At 39.9% G+C, this 20345-nt stretch overlaps 1 protein-coding gene across 1 annotated transcript in view; it reads left to right on the top strand.

Annotated features, from left to right (window-relative positions):
- The window catches only part of MRC2 (mannose receptor C-type 2), a 119067-nt gene that overhangs the window by 71843 nt on the left and 26879 nt on the right, over nucleotides 1-20345 (top strand). Inside the window, exons 15-21 of the mRNA XM_077460139.1 lie at nucleotides 2295-2433; nucleotides 5990-6022; nucleotides 9701-9861; nucleotides 12860-12927; nucleotides 17222-17322; nucleotides 18015-18160; nucleotides 19502-19616. Coding sequence (XP_077316265.1) covers nucleotides 2295-2433; nucleotides 5990-6022; nucleotides 9701-9861; nucleotides 12860-12927; nucleotides 17222-17322; nucleotides 18015-18160; nucleotides 19502-19616 — 763 coding nt within the window. The remainder of the gene's footprint in view (nucleotides 1-2294; nucleotides 2434-5989; nucleotides 6023-9700; nucleotides 9862-12859; nucleotides 12928-17221; nucleotides 17323-18014; nucleotides 18161-19501; nucleotides 19617-20345) is intronic.

The following is a 20345-nucleotide window of genomic DNA, read 5'->3' as shown; positions in this document are numbered from 1 at the left end:
AAGCCCAATCAGGGTTAAATGCCTTAGAGGGTGGCTTAGGGCAGGGAATATGTTGGAAGATAACTGCTTTGATTAAACTTCATGTTGAGATTTTATGGGAATGTGGCTTTGTTCTTCGTTTTTTTGCCAAGCGGGATAAGATCTCACAGCCAGCATCCAGTGTGGAAGGGGCTGGAGAAATACACCTGGGACTTGGAGCGGTGTAATATTTTCTTTGTGATTACAATATTACCATTTGCCACAATAAAAGTAATGCCACGTACACACAACCTTTTTTCCCATCAAAATAAACTCTGACGGTCTTTCCTACGGAGTTCTGCTGAAACGGACTTGCCTACACACAATCACATCAAAGTCCGATCGTTTAGAACGCAATGACGTATGATGGGACTAGAAAAAGGATGTTCAATAGCCAGTAGCCAATAGCTGCCCTTGCAACGTTTTTGGTCCGCCAGAATAGCATACAGAGGAACGGTTTTCTCGATAGAAATTGATTCCGTTGGAAAGATGTTCTATTTCTAGGTTCGTCAGAATTTTCGAAAGAAAAAATCTGATGAAGCCCACACACGATCCGAATATGGATGATTCTGTCGGACCTTTTCTGCCCGAAAGTCCGACCGTGTGTACACGGCATTAGAGATCCTTTCACTACCTGTAATCCAGAGCTGAGCATCACTAGAGTTCGAATGCCACTCTAAACTCTTTATTGCTCATTCTGTCACAACTCTCTTGCTCTCCCTAGACAGCAGCAGTGTAAACATCCACTTAAATATATCAATGGTGCCACGCTCCACTTGTAATATCTACATAGAAATTTTGAGACATTGCATTGTGATGATATAAAACAGTAAGTAAAAACATCTTCACTTCAAAAAATGCAATGACATATAAATCGTCCAAATTGCAAGAATCATATATTGTCCACAGCAAAAAAAAAATAAAAAATAAAAAACAGTCCACAAATTATATAACACACGATCGAATTGTCCGGCAGACTTAGTCCGGCAAACAATCCGCCGGACTTTCTAACGAACGGACTTGGCCACACACGGACACTCCAAAAGTCCGGCGATTTCTAAAGCGGTGATGTACAACACGTACGACGGGACTAGAAAAAGGAAGTTCAATAGCCAGTAGCCAATAGCTTCCTTCTCGTACTTGCTTCTGAGCATGCGTCATTCTTAGTCCGCCGAACTAGCACACTGACAAATGGATTGTTCGCTGAAAGCAAAGTCCGGCGGACAAATTTTGAGTCAAAACTACTTTCTAAGTCCGCCGGACTTTACAATGAAAAAGTCAGCTGGAGCCCACACACGATCGAATTGTCCGGCGTAATGCGGTCCGGCGGACAATTCGGTCATGTGTACATGTCATAAAAGACCTGAAATTATAATCCATTCCATTGTTCTATGGTGCTCTTCTAAATATAATCCCCTTTAGTGTGCAAAACATGCTATTATATTACTTGTTAAAAAATCCATTTACGCTCACTACAATACCTATATAAAAAAAAGTCAGGCCTGATATAATGACATCGACCATCTTTTTCCTGATTGACTGGAATAATTTTTTTTCTATTGACGCAGCAGTTCATAAGAGATCTTCCAATTTATTGGCAGCCTTACATTGCATATACATAGTGGAAGGTATTCAGACACGTGGATGGGTTCTAATACCTGGAAGAATTTTTAAAATGAATTTAAATTCAGCAAATTGTGACATAAACATACATGCTCAGACCACACACACACAATGTGCATATATATGACACTGCAAGTAAAAGCAGGAGCATAGCTAGACATCTTCCCAACTGAGTTTTCTTGTGGAGTACAATAGAAGCCAGCTGAGCGTACTGTATCTAGTTAATATTTTTTCCTAGAGTTTTCTGGTACAGTATGCTGGCATCTATAGGCATAAGAGTCTTCTCTTACCTATGGCTACCTATTACATGATATACATTGCATTGATATGTTTCCCTGGCTGCTTGTTATCAGTTAATACAAAAAGTCTACATGTAGTAGAGGTGCCTTCAAAATGTCTACACATAGTAGAGGTGCCTTCACAATCTCTACACATAGTAGAGGTGCCTTCACAATCTCTACACGTAGTAGAGGTGCCTTCTCAATCTCTACACGTAGTAGAGGTGCCTTCACAATCTCTACACGTAGTAGAGGTGCCTTCACAATCTCTACATGTAGTAGAGGTGCCTTCAAAATGTCTACAAATGGAAGAGGTGTAAATGTTTCTACTAAGAAATCACAGGAAATCCAATTAATGCCGCCTATTTATTTCAGTATTCCTATCACAACTTTGACCGCAGCTATCAAGACAATGATGATATAAGAAGGTGTGTGGTGCTGGACCTGTCATCTTTACAGTGGGTGGCTATTGAGTGTGACTCTCAGATGGATTGGATATGCAAATTGCCTAAAGGTACAGCTCCCTGACTTCCAACTGTTTCAGTATATCAAATAAAGCTGAATAAATTAATCACAATCAAACTTTAAATCTGGGCACCATGGTTTTGTTATGTTTAGATGTTCTATTGGCTGTGTAGATTATTTTTGCTTTTTGTCTAGTACCTTTAAAATTCAGCTTTTAGTTGTGACTTTTGGTACAACTTCTGATGAGCTACTGTTTTCTGCTGACTAAAGTCGACCATAGATGATTTGAATCTCGGCCGGTTCAGCAGGAACAGGCCCAGATTCAAACCATGTATGGGTAAGCTTAATGTACCCAAGCTAATCAATCACCTTCAGTACAACCAGCCTGTCGGATTTTACATGCGATTATAGCTGCTAGCAATAATGGTTGTGTTCTCCCAGCTAAGATGGCTTTCCCCATCCATTGGCAGAGCACACTGGCTCAGTTGGAGGGATTCAAGCGATTTTTGATTTTCTTATCCTTATCCTTGGTTGCAGTAAAAAAAAATTGCTTCATCTATGGTCGGCGTAAAGTGCTGCATCTAAGATTGATACCAGTGCTGTCACGCTGCAGCTGTGCGTGCGTCATTATGCCCCCATCATCATCACAATATGGGTTTTTTAAAGCCAAAGGTCAGATTTGGATTCTGTTGGAAGAAAAAAATGCTAGACGCAGGGGTTAAGGAGCTAACAACTACAAATATTGGTGCCAGGAGTTTAGCATTAGAAGCTTGATGGGAATACTATGTGGGTGTGTAATCAAGCACCACAGTTTGCTCATGTCACCAGCCAACAGTGCACTTTAGCCTAGGCTTGGAATATATATTGATTTCAGAATAACTATAGCTGGATCAGTTAACCTTTGCTAAGGAGTTACAGTAAATAATTGGGTTGGAGATGAATGTTGCTTTCCAACTTCTGTCCTTGGACACATCGCTTAGTATCCTGCTGCTAGAAGTTTGAGTTGGTCTGTTTAATACAACATGGCAAAAGCAATGAATTATTTTCTTAATGTGCTGGTCATACAGCTTTTCCTTGTTTCAGGCCCCTTCTTCATGTCTTTTATATGTTATAATCATGGCTCTTAACTGTTTTTTTTAAATATTTTTTAATGTAATTTTTTTATTGAAAAAAATCTTTCACTGCTCTTTTTATAGCAGCATTTTCTTTTCTGAAAGCCTCTATGAACTAAAATGTCTCCTAATATTTTTAATAATTGCTATATGATGCATCTGGAAAGTATTCACAACACTTCACTATTTCAACATTTTGTTATCTTACGGCCTTATTCCAAAATTAATTAAATTCATTATTTACCTCATAATGACAACGTGAAAGAAGTTTGTTTGAAATCTTTGCAAATGTATTTAAAATAAAAAAGGAAAAAATCCCATGTACATAAGTATTCCCAGCCTTTGATATGACACTCAATATTGAGCTCAGGTGCATCCTGTTTCCACTGATCATCCTTGAGATGTTTCAACAACATGATTGGAGTTAACCTGTGGTAAATTCAGTTGACTGTACATGATTTGGAAAGGCACACACCTGTCTATATAAGGTCCCACAGTTAACAAAAAACAAGTCATGACGTCCAAGGAATTTTCTGTAGACCTCTGAGACAGGATTGTATAAAGGCACATATCTGGGGAAGGGTACAGACAAATTTCTGCAGCATTGAAGATCACAGTGAGCACAGTGGCCTCCATCATCTGTAAATTGAAGAAGTTTGGAACCACCTGGACTCTTCATAGAGCAGGCCACCTGGCCAAACTAAGTGATTGGGGGAGAAGGTCCTTAGTCAGGGAGGTGACCAGGACCCGATGGTCACTCTGACAGAGCTCCAGTGTTTCTCTGCGGAGAGAGGAGAACCTCTAGAAGAACAACCATCTCTGTAGCACTCCACCAATCAGGCCTGTATGGTAGAGTGGCCAGAGGGAAGCCACTGCTCAGTAAAAAGGCACATGACAGCCAACCTGGAGTTTGCCAAAAGGCACCTGAAGGACTCTCAGACCAAAATTCTCTGGTCTGATGAAACAAAGATTAAATTCAGTCGTCTTGTTTGGAGGAAACCAGGCAACGCTCATCACCTGGCCAATACCATCCCTACGGTGAAGCAAGGTGGTGGCTGCCCAGAAAATAGGTGTGACAAGATTATAGCATCATACTCAAAAAATACAAGGCTGTAATTGGTGCCAAAGGTGCTTCAATAAAGTATTGAGCAAAGGCTGTGAATACTTATGTACGTTTTTTTTTTTGTTTTGTTTTTCAAATAAATCTGCAAATATTTCAAACAAGCTTCTTTCACATTGTCATTATGGGGTACTGTTTGTAGAATTTTGAGGAAAATAATGAATTTAATCAATTTTTGAAATAAGGCTGTAACATAACAAAATGTTGAAAAGTGAAATTCTTTGAATACTTTCCAGATTCACTGTATATACACCGATCAGCCATAACATTATGACCACTGACAGGTAAAGTGAATAATGTTAATTATCTCATTACAATGGGTGGGATATATTAGGCAGTAAGTGAACATGCTTTCCCTGAAGTTGATGTGTTGAAAGTAGAAAAAATGGTCAAGGGTAAGGATTTGAGCAAATTTGACAAGGGCAAAAATTGTAATGACTAGACAACTGGATCAGAACATCTTCCAAACTGCAGCTTTTGAGGGATTTTCCCAGTCTGCAGTGGTCACGACCTACCAAAATTGGTCCAAGCTAAAAAAAAACTGGAGAATCAGTGACAGAGTCATGGATGGTCAAGGCTTTACTGATACACATGGAGAGCGAAGGCTGCCCTGTGTAGTCTGATCCAATAGAAGAGCTACTGTAGCTCAAATTGCTGAAAAAGTTCTTGCTGGTTCCGAAAAAAGAAAGGTGTCAATCACAAAGTGCATTGCAGTATTTTGTGTATGGGGCTGTGTAGCCCCAGACCAGTCAGAGTGCCTATGGTGACTTGTGTCCCCAGCCAAAAAAACAGCTACAATGGGCATGTGAGCATAAGAACTGGAACGCAACACCATGAAAAAAAAGGTGGCCTGGTCTGATGAATTCTAAACATGGTTTCAGGAACACGAGTTCAAGGTGTTGACTTGGATTCTAAATTCTCCAGATCTTAACCCAAATGAGCATCTGTGGGATGTGCTGGAAAACAAGTTCATGGAGGCCCCAACTCATAACTTACAAGATTTAAAGGATGTGCTACTGATGGCTTGGTGCCAGATACCACAGCATACCTTCAGAGGTCTAGTGGAGTCCATACCCTGATGGGTTATGGTGGGTAGTCATAATGTTATGTCTGATCAGAGCGTATGACCATTTTCATGCATTAATGTAGAACTCCACTCCCCCTTTTTTTGGTCTTGGGGAGCGAAAGGGTTACAGTTTATTTTAGGTGTTTAGTGTTGTTCTATTTTCTGGCCTAACTTAATAAAAGGAAGTTTTTTGTGGGTGCTCTACTTTAGGTCCAAATTCAGCACTGGTTACAATATTCCATCTTTGAATCACGTATCCTGGTTTACTTTTTGATGGAATACTTTCTTTTTTCTTTTAAATGTTCAGGAACAGACATCAAAGAACCAGAAGTTCCAAAGGGTGAGTTTGATTTTTATCCTCTGTATCAATACATAGTTATTCAGATATTTTATATGCTGTTTTGATGTACTTTATTGTAATGCCTTAGCTTGTGGAAGCCTCTTACACCTAGCCATAGCAATGGAAGCACGTTGCATATAACAATCAAAAAGATTACATATTTAAGTTCTGCTGTGAAGGTAAGAAAATGAAAGCTAACAAATGATTTGTTGTTTTTTGTAACATTTTTAGTTCCTTGTATTGGGATGCAAAGAATGTTTTATATACATGTAAATACTTTCAAAAAAATCATCTGTACAGAATATATTTGATATTTATAGAACACTTTTTGGGCAGTGTTATCTGCCACAGTGGGCAAAGACAAGCAGCAAAATGTTGGTTGATATTCTAAGGGACTATTGAGCAATAAATCAGTTATGTGTTCAAATGTTACCTTCAGTTGATAAAAAATCCTTTTGATCAGCACCTGAAAGTCGACCTCTCATTATCTTTTCAAGTCAGGCTGTGGCATTTTGCCTATAAGCCTTCCTTTTAAAAGGCCATCCTTGATCTCCTGTCAGGTGACTTTGCCTAGGCTAAGGAGATGTCACCAGTCTGCTGCAATTAGAAGACATTTCTGCAGGTCACACGCAGCTTGAATTTTAGACAATTCCTGCTGAACTGTCCAATATTTCAGCTGTGGGTGGCCATGTTGGCATCACCTGACTGACAAACCTTCACTTAAAAATCTAATTAGTTGGGTGAAAAATTATCTACATACAGTCAGATGCAGTCACTGTTCAACTGCATCCAGTCAAATGCAGTCACTATTCAATAAACTGTAACTAGTTGAATACAATAGTGGGCAGTACAGGTTCCTCCATCCACTCTACAGTATTTACCCTGGACGGAAGAATCTATTGCTTTTGCTATGTTTGGCTAGCTTTCCTCCCCTCATTAATAATCAGTTTGGTGGAGTGAAGTGAATCCAGTTCAACTCTTAACCATACCTCTGGCACTATGTTCTCTCTAAAAAAAAAAAAACTCACTACTGCCAATTAGATCCTCTTTAGATCTTAGAGAGTAGTCTCCTAACTAAAATATCAACAGATCAAAATACCTACTGATCTGGTGCTTGACCAACATATCTTCCTTTAACTTCCTATCAATCAAACTGGGATAATGCAACTATACAGCAAGTTACAAAGCAAAGGCTTACAGCAGCGGCTGACCTGTGGCAGGCATACAGTATCTCACAAAAGAGAGCACACCCCTCACATTTTTGTAAATATTTTATTATATATTTTCATGTGACAAAAACACTGAAGAAAAGACACAATGCTACAATGTAAAGTAGAGAGTGTGCAGCTTGTATAACAGTGTAAATTTGCTGTCCCATCATAATAACTCAACACACAGCCAATAATGTCTAAACCACTGGCAATAAAAGTGAGTACACCCCTAAGTGAAAATGTCCATATTGGGAACAAAGTGACAATATTTTGTGTGGCCACCAGAGCTTCACAGGTCATTGACATCACGGAGCTGGTGGATGTTAGAGACCTTGCACTCCTCCACCTTCCATTTGAGAATGCCCCACAGATGCTCAATAGGGTTTAGGTCTGGAGACTTATTGGAGACATCACCTTTACCCTCAACTTCTTTAGCAAAGCAGCAGTCATCTTGGAAGTGTGCTTGGGGTCATTATCATGTTGGAATACTGCCCTGTGGCCCAGTCTCCAAACCGAGGTGATCATGCTCTGCTTCAGTGTGTCACAGTACTTGTTGGCATTCATGGTTCCCTCAATGAACTGTAGCTCCCCAGTGCTGGCAGCACTCATGCACCCCCAGACCATGACACTCCCACCACCATGCTTGACTGTAGGCAAGACACACTTGTCTTTGTACTCCTTACCTGGTTGCCGCCACACACGCTTGACACCCATCTGAACTAAATAAGTTTATATTGGTCTCACAAGACCACAGGACATGGTTCCTCTAATCCATGCTCTTAAGCCCCATACATACTATCAGTTTTTCTGCTGAGTTTTTCCTTCAGATTTACCAAAACCATATAATACGAGGTCAAACCTTAGGAGTTTCAATTTGTATGCAATCAGGCAGGCCCTTCTACTACATGGTTTTGGTAAATCTGAAGGAAAAACTCATCAGAAAAACTGATAGTGTGTATGGGGCTTTAGTCTACTTGTCTTCAGCAAACTGTTTGCAGGGTTTCTTGTGCATCATCTTTAGAAGGGGCTTCCTTCTGGTCTGAGCCCTGAGGCCTGCCCCCCCCACCCATTCAAGCTCTGCAGCAATGCTGGCAGCACTCATACATCTATTTGACAAAGACAACTTCTGGATATGACGCTGGGCATGTGCACTCAACTCCTTTGGCCGACCATGACGAGGCCTTTTCTGAGTGGAATGCGCTGTATGGTCTTGGCCACTGTGCTGCAGCTCAGTTTCAGGGTCTTGCCAATTTTCTTATAGCCTAGGCCATCTTTAGTTAGAGCAACAAGTTTTTTTTTCAGATCCAAAGAGAGTTCTTTGCCCTGAGGTGCAATGTTGAACTTCTATTGACCAGTATGAGAGAGTGAGAGTGATAACACCAAATTTAACACACCTGCTCCCCATTCGCACCGGAGACCTTGTAACACTAACGAGTCACATGACATTGGGGAGAGAAAATGGCTAATTGGGTCCAATTTGGACATTTTTACATTTTCACAGGGGTGTACTCACTTTTGTTGCCAGCGGTTTAGACATTAATGGCTGTGTGTTGAGTTATTTTGAGGGGACAGCAAATTTACACTGTTATAAAAGCTGTGCACTCACTACTTTACATTGTAGAAAAGTGTAATTTCTTCAGTTTTGTCACATGAAAAGATAAAATATTTACAAAAATGTGAGCGGTGTACTCACTTTTGTGAGATACTGTAGGTATGTGGGATTTGCATGACTGCAAACTCAACTCTGAGCCAGTATAGCAGTCCAAGAAGCAGATACTGACCAAGATGAAACCTACGCAAAATGATGATGTCCTGATGAGAAAAACAGATGAAGGCATTTTCAGGGGGAGTACTCTGGCCTCCATGAGTGGTAATAAATACTTGTAAGAGTTAGGCCTAGTACACAGAATTAAAAAAATCAGACCAAAAATACCAGAGTCAAAGCGATCTTAAGATAATCTGCATGTTGGTACACAGCTTTGAAGAGCCGATCATGACCATTCATGTTAAATCATCTGAAGAGATAATCGCAAAAAAAAAATTCTTGTATGATACCAGAATGAACAATTTTCTTTCAGTACAGTATTCGTCCGAAAAAAATGGAGTGATCAAGAAACTAAATAATATATTACAATACAATAGAATAAATTATTTCCGAAGTTGTATTCTGTCATACAAGAATTGTCGTAACTTTAGTAACCTCTTCATTTTCAATTAGAGATTAGCATGCGGGAAAAAAAAAATGAATGATCATTTGTCTGATATTCTCATCATTTGTACGAGGCATTACAGTTAAATATTACTTAGGATGCATGCCCTTAACATGAGAAACTATACAATATCTGATGCTAGGCCCACATAAAATGTTTGCATATTCATTGGTGAATTTTATTTGAAGATGTACAGTATCTATTTTGTATTTGGCCCATCACCCTTTTCTCAATTGTCTCACTATGCTCTTTTTCAGGAAGCACCGAGTGGATCAGATTTGAGAATGCAGAGTATAAATTTTTTGAGCATCGATCCACATGGCAACAGGCTCAGAGAATCTGTACTTGGTTTGGGGCGGAGCTGACGTCTGTTCATAGTCCAGAAGAGCTAGACTTCTTAGTGCAGAACCTACAGAAGGTACAAAATAACTCTAAATGTGATCATCGTATCACAAGGACAAAACACATTTGTTTTCCTGGTTCAGACTTGTTCAGCTATAACTTGTTAAAGAGTAGGAGTGGCCACATAAAATTCCTATGTTTTAATATTTTTTTAATGTATAACTCCAGCCAAAACAGTTTGCTGTTTGCAAATGCTGTCACTTTTGACATTTGTCAATGGAGACAAAAGTGTCTAGGGATCTAAAATGTTACAGTTGTCCCCAGAACATGAGGTGAGAGACCCGTGCTTTGATGACAACTGTTCAACTACTTCTTCCCCTGCCTTCTAGCAGATTCTATAATGTAGTGGGCTCAAAGAGGCAGACCCTGAGCTTGAATATGTATGGGTTTCTGGGCAATCCTTGGGGAGGTGTGCCCAGAAGGCGGAGAGAGAGCTCATAAATAGTTTGAGGCCTAGAGCAGCCAGGTTCTTGACTAGGAGGAGAAGATGCCAGACTTAAGGGCTGCTGCCCCTTGGGCAGATTAGCTGATTCTTGTTGCAGACAATTCACAGAGAACTCATCTCAGTAGGAGCTGGGGGGGGGGGCTAATTTCCTGGAAGAAGTTTAGAGCCAAGTATAAGGGGTGCACTGAAGATCTGGCATGGAGCTTCACGGTATAGTGTCTATCCAGTATTGGACAGGAGGTATGCAAGTATCTGGAGACACTGAGTAGAGGCTTGGAAGTGGGATCCTAGTGACTGTCTGCTGTTTAACCCCTTGTGTGACTGTGTCAATGTTGCTCAAGTGGGATATGCCATCTGGGCGTCCCAGAAGTGTTCATGTTTCTAGCTTCTGCAAAGGAGGAGAGTGGCTCTGAAGACCGAATAGAGAGTGTCCTCCAAATAATTTGTGCACTAAACTCTGGAGTATCCCAAAGTTTTCCTGCACCCCACCTCTTGCTGACCAGCTGCTACAGTTATACTTCGGCAAGCTGGCTCGGCTGTGAGACTCGCCGTAGGTGTATGGTGGTTCGTGCATGCCATTTGGTGAGTGAGGGAACCAATCAGCGTGTCCAGCCTACTCGATGTCCACCGGCTGCCTGCGATCATTCCCTGCAGAGACAGATTGGGGATCTGTCCGAAATAAACAAGGCAGATCTCCATTCTGACAGGAGAGGACACAGGATCCTGTGTGTTGTCCCAGACAGCCTAACCCCCCCCCCCCCCCCCACAAAGTTAGAAACACGCTGAGGGAACACAGTTGATCTCTTGAGCGCCCCTGATGTTAACCCCTTCCCTGCCAATGTCATTAGTACAATGTCAGTGCATATATTTAGCACGGATCACTGTAATAATGTCACTGGTTCCCAAAAATGTCAGCTAGGTGTCCAATCTGTCTGCTGCAATGTCGCAGTCCCGATAAAAATCACTGATCACCACCTTTACTAGTAAAAAAAAGAATGCCATAAATCTATCCCCTATTTTGTACATGCTATAACTTTTGCGCAAACCAATCAATATACGCTTATTGTTTTTTTTTGTAGCAGAATACATATTGGCCTCAATTTATGAAGAAATTATATTTTTATGAAAAATTTATGTTTTATAGCAGAAAATAAACAATATTGTGTTTTTTCAAAATTGATAGTCTTTTTTTATTTATAGAAAAAAAAAACCCAGAGGTGATCAAATACCACTAGAAGAAAGCTCTATTTGTGGGGAAAAAAATTATATAAATTTTATTTGGGTACAGCGTCACAGAACCACGCAATTATCACATTAATTAACGCAGTGCCATATCGCAAAAAAAAGGCCTTGTCAGGAAGGAGGTAAATCCTGTGGTTAACCAGCAAAAAAGCATAAAAAGACATCCACTGACTGGTAATTGTGTGAGAGAGAGCGAGAGAGTCTTGTGTGCCTAACTGCCTGGGGACCCGGTCGGGAAGAGAACCTGGGACAAAGCAGCAGGACCTGTTAGGGGTCTGCTCTACATACAGTATGTTCAAAATATTCAATATAAATGTATTGAAAAGAAAGGCATCTGGAAATTAGTGAGAATGGGTATGTTGGGGCCAAATGTAGGGCTACGTGTTATTTTTGAAAGCTATATTTTTATTTGCTAGCATAAGCCCAAAGAGCTGAATTTTGGCAGAAGACACCTCCTCCCCCAGAATTCCAGTACTTCCCTTTTCATTGGATGTTTTCTTGTGCTTTTCTGTTTTTTAACCTCTGCCCAACCCAACTATCTAATAGACATGTGCATTCGTTATCGTCCGAATGCATTTTCGTCTGAATTTCTGGGATTTTCGTGTTTGTTTTAAAAAAACAACGAACGCACAGAATCCGAAATCCGAAAGATCCGAAATAAAAAAAATGCTTTATTTTCGTATCCATTATATTTCCGTCGAATGTGCCTAACCTAACTCTATTAGTCCAAGATTATTCGACATAGAGAGAAAAGATTCAACATTATAGAGACAATAGTAAAAGAGCTGTTAGTGGACGCTGCTTTCGACATGAAGATTCAATGAACCAGCTAAAAACAAACGGTCACTGCGAGCGGACATTTACGCTCAAATGCTCCGCCCATAGGCTATAGAAGAATGATAATGTTGTTTGACTAGTAATAATGATTAATAATTATAATTATTGCTAGTCAAACAACATTAGAATTCTACTATAGCTTGTGGGCGGAGCATTCGACCGAAAATGTACGATTGCTGCGTCGTACAGTTTAGCTGCTTCGTCTAATCAATTGACAGATTCAACCTTAATTCAGATTTTTCGTACAAATGCATTTTTTAATGAAACAAAATAAATAAAAACTAATTTCGGGAGTAATTAAATAAATGTATTTTTCGAACTAAACCAAAATATTTCAGTGTGCACATGTCTACTGTCTAAGGGCAAGTCCCTTGCAAAGCTCTACAGAGTTCTCCATACATGTTTAAGGTTTACTAGGAGGTGGAGAACTTTATTTTATATTTGCTTTTTTATCATATGTATCTAATGCTGTTCTTTATTCCCCTGTAAGTCTCTCCGGGTACAAGAGCAGCACTGGTGGATTGGACTTCACACATATGAAAATGATGGGAGATTCAGGTGAGTTGCTGTGGTGTTTGTTAAAATAATAAAAGATTGTAGCAAGTTGGCATTTAACTCCAAAATAAATGATGCATAACTATTATGTTATAGTGTCTAATTTGGTTTAAAATGCATCTGTGGTCAACAAAAAAAAAAAATCATATTCCACACTGCATTATTCAATTATTTCAAGCCTACTTCTGTTAATTTTAACAATCTTGAAGTGTGTAAACTTACTTTGTGCAGACCCCCACACATTTACTTCCTTAAATTTTGTGACGCATATTTTCGATGACCTGTTAGTAGGTGTAATGAAACGTCCCACACTCCGCTTGAGTGCTTTCGTCATATAGCACTTCCTCCCAGTGTGAATATAGATATCTGATATGCCGACTGCCGTCAACCACAAAACAAGGCAATACTCGTTTGGTTGCTCAACATGAACTAATTTATTTGAAATAACACACAAATATATACAGCAGGCTGACAATACAAACTGTAACCAGAAACCTAATTATCATGAGCCTAGTTATCTAATCATTTACCCAGACTAGGTGACTAGATATGACCTCCTCATTCACAAGTTACAATACACATTAGTATAACCCCCCCCCCCCCCCCCAATAGTTTGCTCGAAGACAAAGGTGTGTTAATGAGTACAATAAACTAAATGGCTTTCCAGATCTCATTAATCAGCATTCCTTTCAGATACATCTGTCCACTGAGTCCCAAGCTGGCAGAGACCATCATGGTCTCCTTAATAATGTCCTTTTGCATTACATAACAGAATATCTTCTTAAATTTTTTTACTCCCTCAAATGCCAGGGCCCATAGCCAGTACGCAAGAGGCTAGCATTAAGTCCCCTCCAAAAGCCTTTGTCCTGGGTAAATCTATCACAGTGGGCACTGATGTGTCACAGAATTACCAGAGCCTGCCTTCTGTACTACAGAGGTGCTGACAGGTGGAGTCTCAGGAGATGGAATTAGTCCAGGAACCACTGCTTTCAGGCAGCAAGATACCATGGGATATGTAGTCATTAGACATTGAAAGTAAACAGCAGAGGAAAAGCTTCAAAGCATGCAGGACATCCAGAAAGTTGTTGAAAGAGATGGCCAACAGACAGGCAGCGCATGAAAAGAGATTTTTCAAGTAATCTTATACTGGATTGTCACATATAACTATTGTTTGTATGTTAAAAAATGAAAGTGTATACTGTGACCATAGATTTCCCTAAAACATGTGCTCCCCATGTATGACAATATTATCACTTCCTTTTTTTATTTGTAACCTATGCAACATTGTACTAAGCCAGCACTTGAAAGTAAGTTGGACACCAACATTAACAAATTGTTGAAAGTCAATTTCGGACTTCCACTATGTACATTTTTTATTAAAGATGTACATTTGATATGTGCACATGTAACACCTGCACCAACCTGTTGGCTTCCCGATTTCAATACAATGCTAAAGATAAATTGCAGTATGTGAATGAAGGCCAGAAATACCTTTAAAGTGGGTGTAAACAAAACAAAAAAAAAAATAATACCTGCAAGACAAAGGCATAATGAGCTAGTATGCATAGCATACTAGCTCATTATGTAATACTCACCTGAGATCGAAGCCCACCGCTCTGGCAGCTGACATCACTCCCGGTGGTTAGTTACTTCTGGGTATCGCGACTCTGGCACTGTGATTGGCCGGAGCCACGATGATGGCACACACACTGAAGCAACGGCACATACATGTCATTGCTTCAGTTTGTGTCAGTGCGCATGTGCCTATGACGTTGGCACATGCAAATACAGAGGATCTCTCCTAAACCGTGCAGGTTTAGGAGATATCCTGGGTAGCTACAGGTAAGCCTTATTATAGGCTTGTCTTTAGCACAACGTGGTCTGTAAGGGCTTACAACCACTTTAAATACAGTTATCTAGACATACACTATATTACCAAAAGTATTGGGAAATGCTTTCCTCAAGGTTTAGGAGTGTGTCTATGGAAATGTTTGACCATTTTTCAAGAAGCGCATTTGTGAGGTCAGGCACTGATGTGAACAAGAATGCCTGGCTCTCAGTCTCCACTCTAAATCATCTCAAAGGTGTCCTATTGGGTTGAGGTCAGGACTCTGTGCAGGACAGTCAAGTTCCTCCACCCTAAACTCGCTCATCCATGTCTTTGTGGACCTTGCTTTGTGCACTGGTCCAAATCATTTGGTGGCAAGGGGATTATGGCATGGGGTTGCTTTTCAACGGTTGGGCTTGGCCCCTTAGATCCAGTGAAGGGAACTCTTAAGGTTTCAGCATATCAAGATATTTTGGATGATTTCATGCTTTCTTTGTGGGAACAGTTTGGGGATGGCTCCTTTCTGTTCCAACATGACTGCACACCAGTGCACAAAGCAAGGTTCATAAAGACATGGCTGAGCGAGTTTAGGGTGGAGGAACTTGACTGGCCTGCACAAAGTCTTGACCTCAACCCAATAGAATACCTTTGGGATGACCTCACTTTTGGAAGAATGATCAAACATTCCCATAGACACATGCCTAAACCTTGTGGCCAACTCAGTATTGAACCCTACGGACTAAGATTGGGATGCCATTAAAGTTCATGTGTGTGTGTGTGTATAAAGGCAGGCATCCCAATACTTTTAGTAAAATAGTGTATACGTTTCTAAATTCTTACAAAGGGTGAAATAATAATGTGCGATACATGGTATAAGGCTTCTACTCAACAACTAATAATGGTAATGCTGCTTGGTTTTGACCATTTTTGTATTAGTACTCCCAAGCAGATAGGAGATTTCAAGAGTAAATTCTTGTTTATACAATTGCTTTTTTCTATGTACTTTCTGTTTTATATTATGTTTAAAAAATTCACGGTATGTAAACATTTCATTCTACAATTGCTGACGATATTAAGTTATAAGATTTCTTTACATCCCCAGAGTAAATGCAGCCATTTTGCCTGTAAACTGGTTAGCCTATCCATTCAGCATGTCATTGGATAGGAAAGGAAAGGCTGTCAACAGAGATTGGGGTATATTTACTAAAGCTGGGGAGTGCATAATCAGTCTCACTTCTGCATAGAAACCAATCACCTTTCAGGTTTTATTGCCAAAGCTTAAAGTGGTTGTAAACCCTAAACCCCCCCCCCCCCCCAAAAAGAAACCTTCAAGGCAAAGCCATAATGAGCTAGAATGCATAGCATACTAGCTCATTATGAATTACTTACCTGAGATCAAAGCCCCCACAGCGGTCCTCGCTCACCGATCCCACAGCCAACATCGCTCCCAGGGGTTACTTCCGGGTATCGCAGCTCCGGCGCTGTGATTGGCCGGAGCCGCGATGGTGTCATCCCGCACGTGGGAGCTGCCGGTAACAGCACAGTCTAACTCAAGCAACGGCACGTACGTGTCGTTCCTTCAGTTTGCTTAAGTGTACATGCAAATACAGGGATATCTCCTAAACCGTGCAGGTTTAAGAGATATCCAGTGTAGCTAGAGGTAAGTCTAATTATAGGCTTGTCTGCAGTAAAAAGTGGTTCTATAGTTAGTAAGGTTGAATAAAGACATCTGTCCATCCAGTTCAGTCTGAGTGAGTGTGGAAGTGTGTCTACAATTGTCCCTATTCCTGTACATTGTGTCTCATTAAGGTGCTCATCTATTATATTATTATTTATTTAAGGTACCCATATGGCGCCATCAATTTACACAGCGCTCCACACATACTGTACATCGCACACTCACAGTGGTCTCTCCCCTCAAGGAGCCCACAAATCCAAGGTCCCCTACTCACATTCATATACTAGGGCCAATTTTGGACAGAAGCCAATTAACCTACCAGCATGTCTTTGGAGTGTGGAAGTAAACCAGCAGAGTACCCGGAGGAAACCCACACAGGCACATGGAGAACAGGCAAACTCCAGGCAGGTAGTGTCATGGTTGGGATTTGAACCAGTGACCCTTTTTACTGCTAGGTGAGAGTGATACCCACTACACCTCTGTGCCACTTTCATTGAACAAGTTGAGGTTAGAAGCTGATTGGTTTTTCTGTAGAAATTAGACTTTTTCTCTCTCTAGCTCCAGCTTTAGTAAATATACCCCATTGCATAATGGTAGGTAGATACAATCCGAAAAATAAACTGAACTCCTTTGGGTAAAAAGAACTGGATTTAAGGCAAAACAGAAGTGGATAAATCGCTGTTTAGTTGGGACTGGCAGAGTCTATGCTTGTTCTGCAGTGCTGGCTGTTAGGTGAAATAAATGAAATACTGATTTTATTTCATCTTTATGGTAAATTGCACTTTTTGCAGATGGTCAGACAAGACTGTACTTAATTTCGTAAACTGGGCTCCCGGACGGATAGGCCGCATTTCCAGAGAGAAGAAATGTGTGTATATGACAGCGGTTAGAGGTAAGTAGTACTTTCGTATTTGGGCTCAGAATACAACTGAACCATCTTTTTAGCAAGGACACTTCTTTTCTTTTGACTTTATATCATATAATATCCCTGAGCCACTTAGATCAGTCAGAGGTACAGCTCATTTAGGTTTATGGTGCGGGCAGCCCGGCACTATATTTTTAGTGGCCAGGAAATAGACAAAGTGGAAGGCTGCCACCATCAGATGAAATAAATAGGCTCCTTTGGGTGAGGGTCATCTTGGTGTGTTTTGGGGTCATCTTAGTGTGTTTGGGGGACTAGTGTTTTTTTTACATAATTACTGAACTTGTCCTTTGAAGTGTATATATATATATATATATATATATATATATATATATGTGTGTGTGTGTGTATATATATATATATATGTATATATATATATATATATATATATATATATATGTGTGTGTGTGTATATATATATATATGTATGTATATATATATATATATATATATATATATATATATATATATATATATATATATATATATATATATATATATTGTACTTAAAGTCAGTCATTTCAATGAAGTTGATGGTTTTATACTGAAGCAGTTTTTTGTCTTTGGTTCCACAATGAGTCACTTGGCCAAGTCTTTGTTTTACTAGCGTTGTAAATTTTCGTTTTGATTATTGTGACACATGGTACTCTTTTTGTCTGCAGGAGAATGGGGTGATCAGAAATGCATCACTGCTCTGCCATATGTATGTAAACGGACCAACACCACAGTGCCACCACCCACCTTACCTCCGCTTTCTCCACCCAGTGTGGGTGGCTGCCCCAAGACCTGGCTACCTTTCATGAACAAGGTCAGAACACCAGTGTTATTTTTTACATCAATAATTTTGATTTACTGTAGTTTTAGTCATAGTCCTATGACTAAAATGCCATTTTAGTTTTCGTTTCGTCGTTATTTTAGTTAGACTGAAATCTCCAGTACTATTTAGTCGACTAAAATCTCCAGTACATTTTGGCTGACTAAAATCGAATGGGTTTAGTTAAATTGTAATGCATTATTTAAGCATTTTTCTAGAATTGCCAAACTCATTATATACTCCTGGAGTAAAAATCTAATAATATGTTTAACATCTCTCCCGGCGTTATTTGCAGGTATCGTGGGCTCCAACGCTGTGATTGGCCGGAGCCACGATGACATCACTCCCGCGCATGCGCACGGGAGCCATCAGTAACGGCACGTCAGCGGAAGCAATGGCATGCAAGAGCCATCTCTTCAGTGCGCATGTGCTTTCGTCTAAAATTTTATTTTGTTTTAGCCCTGGTTCACATTGATGCTACTTTGAAATCATGCTACTTCACTTGAAGCAGTACGATTTCAAAGTAGCGGATCAGTGCAATTTCAGGTGCTACTTGATAGAAATCTGTGTGGCTTAATGCACAGATGTCTATTAAAGTCGCAGCTGAAATCGACAAAAGTAGTGCAGGAACTACCTATGTAAATCGGTGCGGCGCTGCAGCTGTCAAGTTGCATGACACATCGCACCACATGTGAACGAGGTCTTAGTCATATTTTAGTCATCTGGATTGTTTTAATTTTAGTCATATTTTAGTCGACTAAAATAAGGTTTTCGTTGACAAAATTAAAACTGCAGAACACAAAGAAGTGTAGCTAAACATGTCAATTTATGATGGATCTTTATGGGCAAATTACTGCAGCCGAATTTTAAACTAAAGCTGGCCTTACACATGTAGAATTTAATCAGAAAGATGTAATTTTTGGAATGTTCATTACTTAAGCGTTAAAGCGAACAATTCAACAATTGGTTTCGATCAGTGAGAACAAAAGGAATCGAAGGACAAGGATGGAAATTGTTGGACAAATCTAATGGGAACAAACAAATTTCTAAACACTGATTTTTCTCCCCAATAAGAAAAAAAATCCTAACTAGTCTTATACACATGCACTAGTCAAAGTTCATCCGGGAAGTAGAATGTTCATTCTGCGAAAATCTTGACACCAGCGATGGTCGGACAATCATTTTTTGTAGTTTCTCATCCAAATGCTCAAACTAAATTCTACAGGTGTAAGGCCAGATTAATAATGGTCAATGCAGCAATATGTAATGTTTTTTCTTCAGTCCTACAAATATTTGTTATCTTTAATACTGAAGATAACTTTTATCTCCATGCAGTGTTTTGGTGTGAGAGCAGATGGTAAGGGCGAGAGTAGGACATGGCAACAAGCTCGAGAGTTTTGCAAAGTCTTAAATGGAGAGATCGCCACAATTGACAACTACTTAGAACAGGGTAAGTGCTACCATGAACACTGATTGGGTTTTAATAGTAATGAGTAGGGATGGGCCGATCACCCTCCCTGTTTGACCACGTGAACACTGTTAAAGTCTATGGGACATGAACATGAAAAATAGAAAGTGCTAATTTTAAAGGCTTATATGCATGGTATTGTCATAAAAAGTGTTTGGGGACCCAGGTCCTGCCCCAGGGGACATGTATCAATGCAAAAAAAAGTTTAAAAAACTGATGTTTTTTTGGGAGCAGTGATTTTAATAATGCTTAAAGTGAAACAATAAAAGTGAAATATTCCTTTAAATTTTGTACCTGGGGGGTGTCTATAGTATGCCTGTAAAGTGGCGCATGTTTCCCGTGTTTATAACAGTCCCACAGCAAAATTACATTTCTAAAGGTAAAAAAAGTCATTTAAAAGTATTAGTTCTAGTGTCGGCTGTTCTGTTAATGAATTGTCGTTCCCAACAATACACATAAAAGTCATTGAAAAATAAAAAATAAAAATGTGTGGGGGTCCCCCAAAATTCCATTACCAGGCCCTTCAGGTCTGGTATGGATATTAAGGGGAACTCCGCGCCAAAATGAAAAAAAAAATGGCGTGAGGTTCCCCCCAAAATCCATAACCAACCTCATTTTTAGGGGAACTCCGTGCCAAAATTAAAAAAAAAAATGGCATGGGTTCCCCCAAAAATCCACGCCAGACCCTTATCTGAGCACACAACCTGGCAG

The sequence above is a fragment of the Lithobates pipiens genome, unplaced genomic scaffold (genome assembly GCF_037356315.1).
Source record: "Lithobates pipiens isolate NorthernLeopardFrog02 unplaced genomic scaffold, aLitPip1_a1.2 Scaffold_28, whole genome shotgun sequence".
Taxonomy (NCBI): Eukaryota; Metazoa; Chordata; class Amphibia; order Anura; family Ranidae; genus Lithobates; species Lithobates pipiens.
This window is presented reverse-complemented; position numbering and strand designations above follow the sequence as displayed.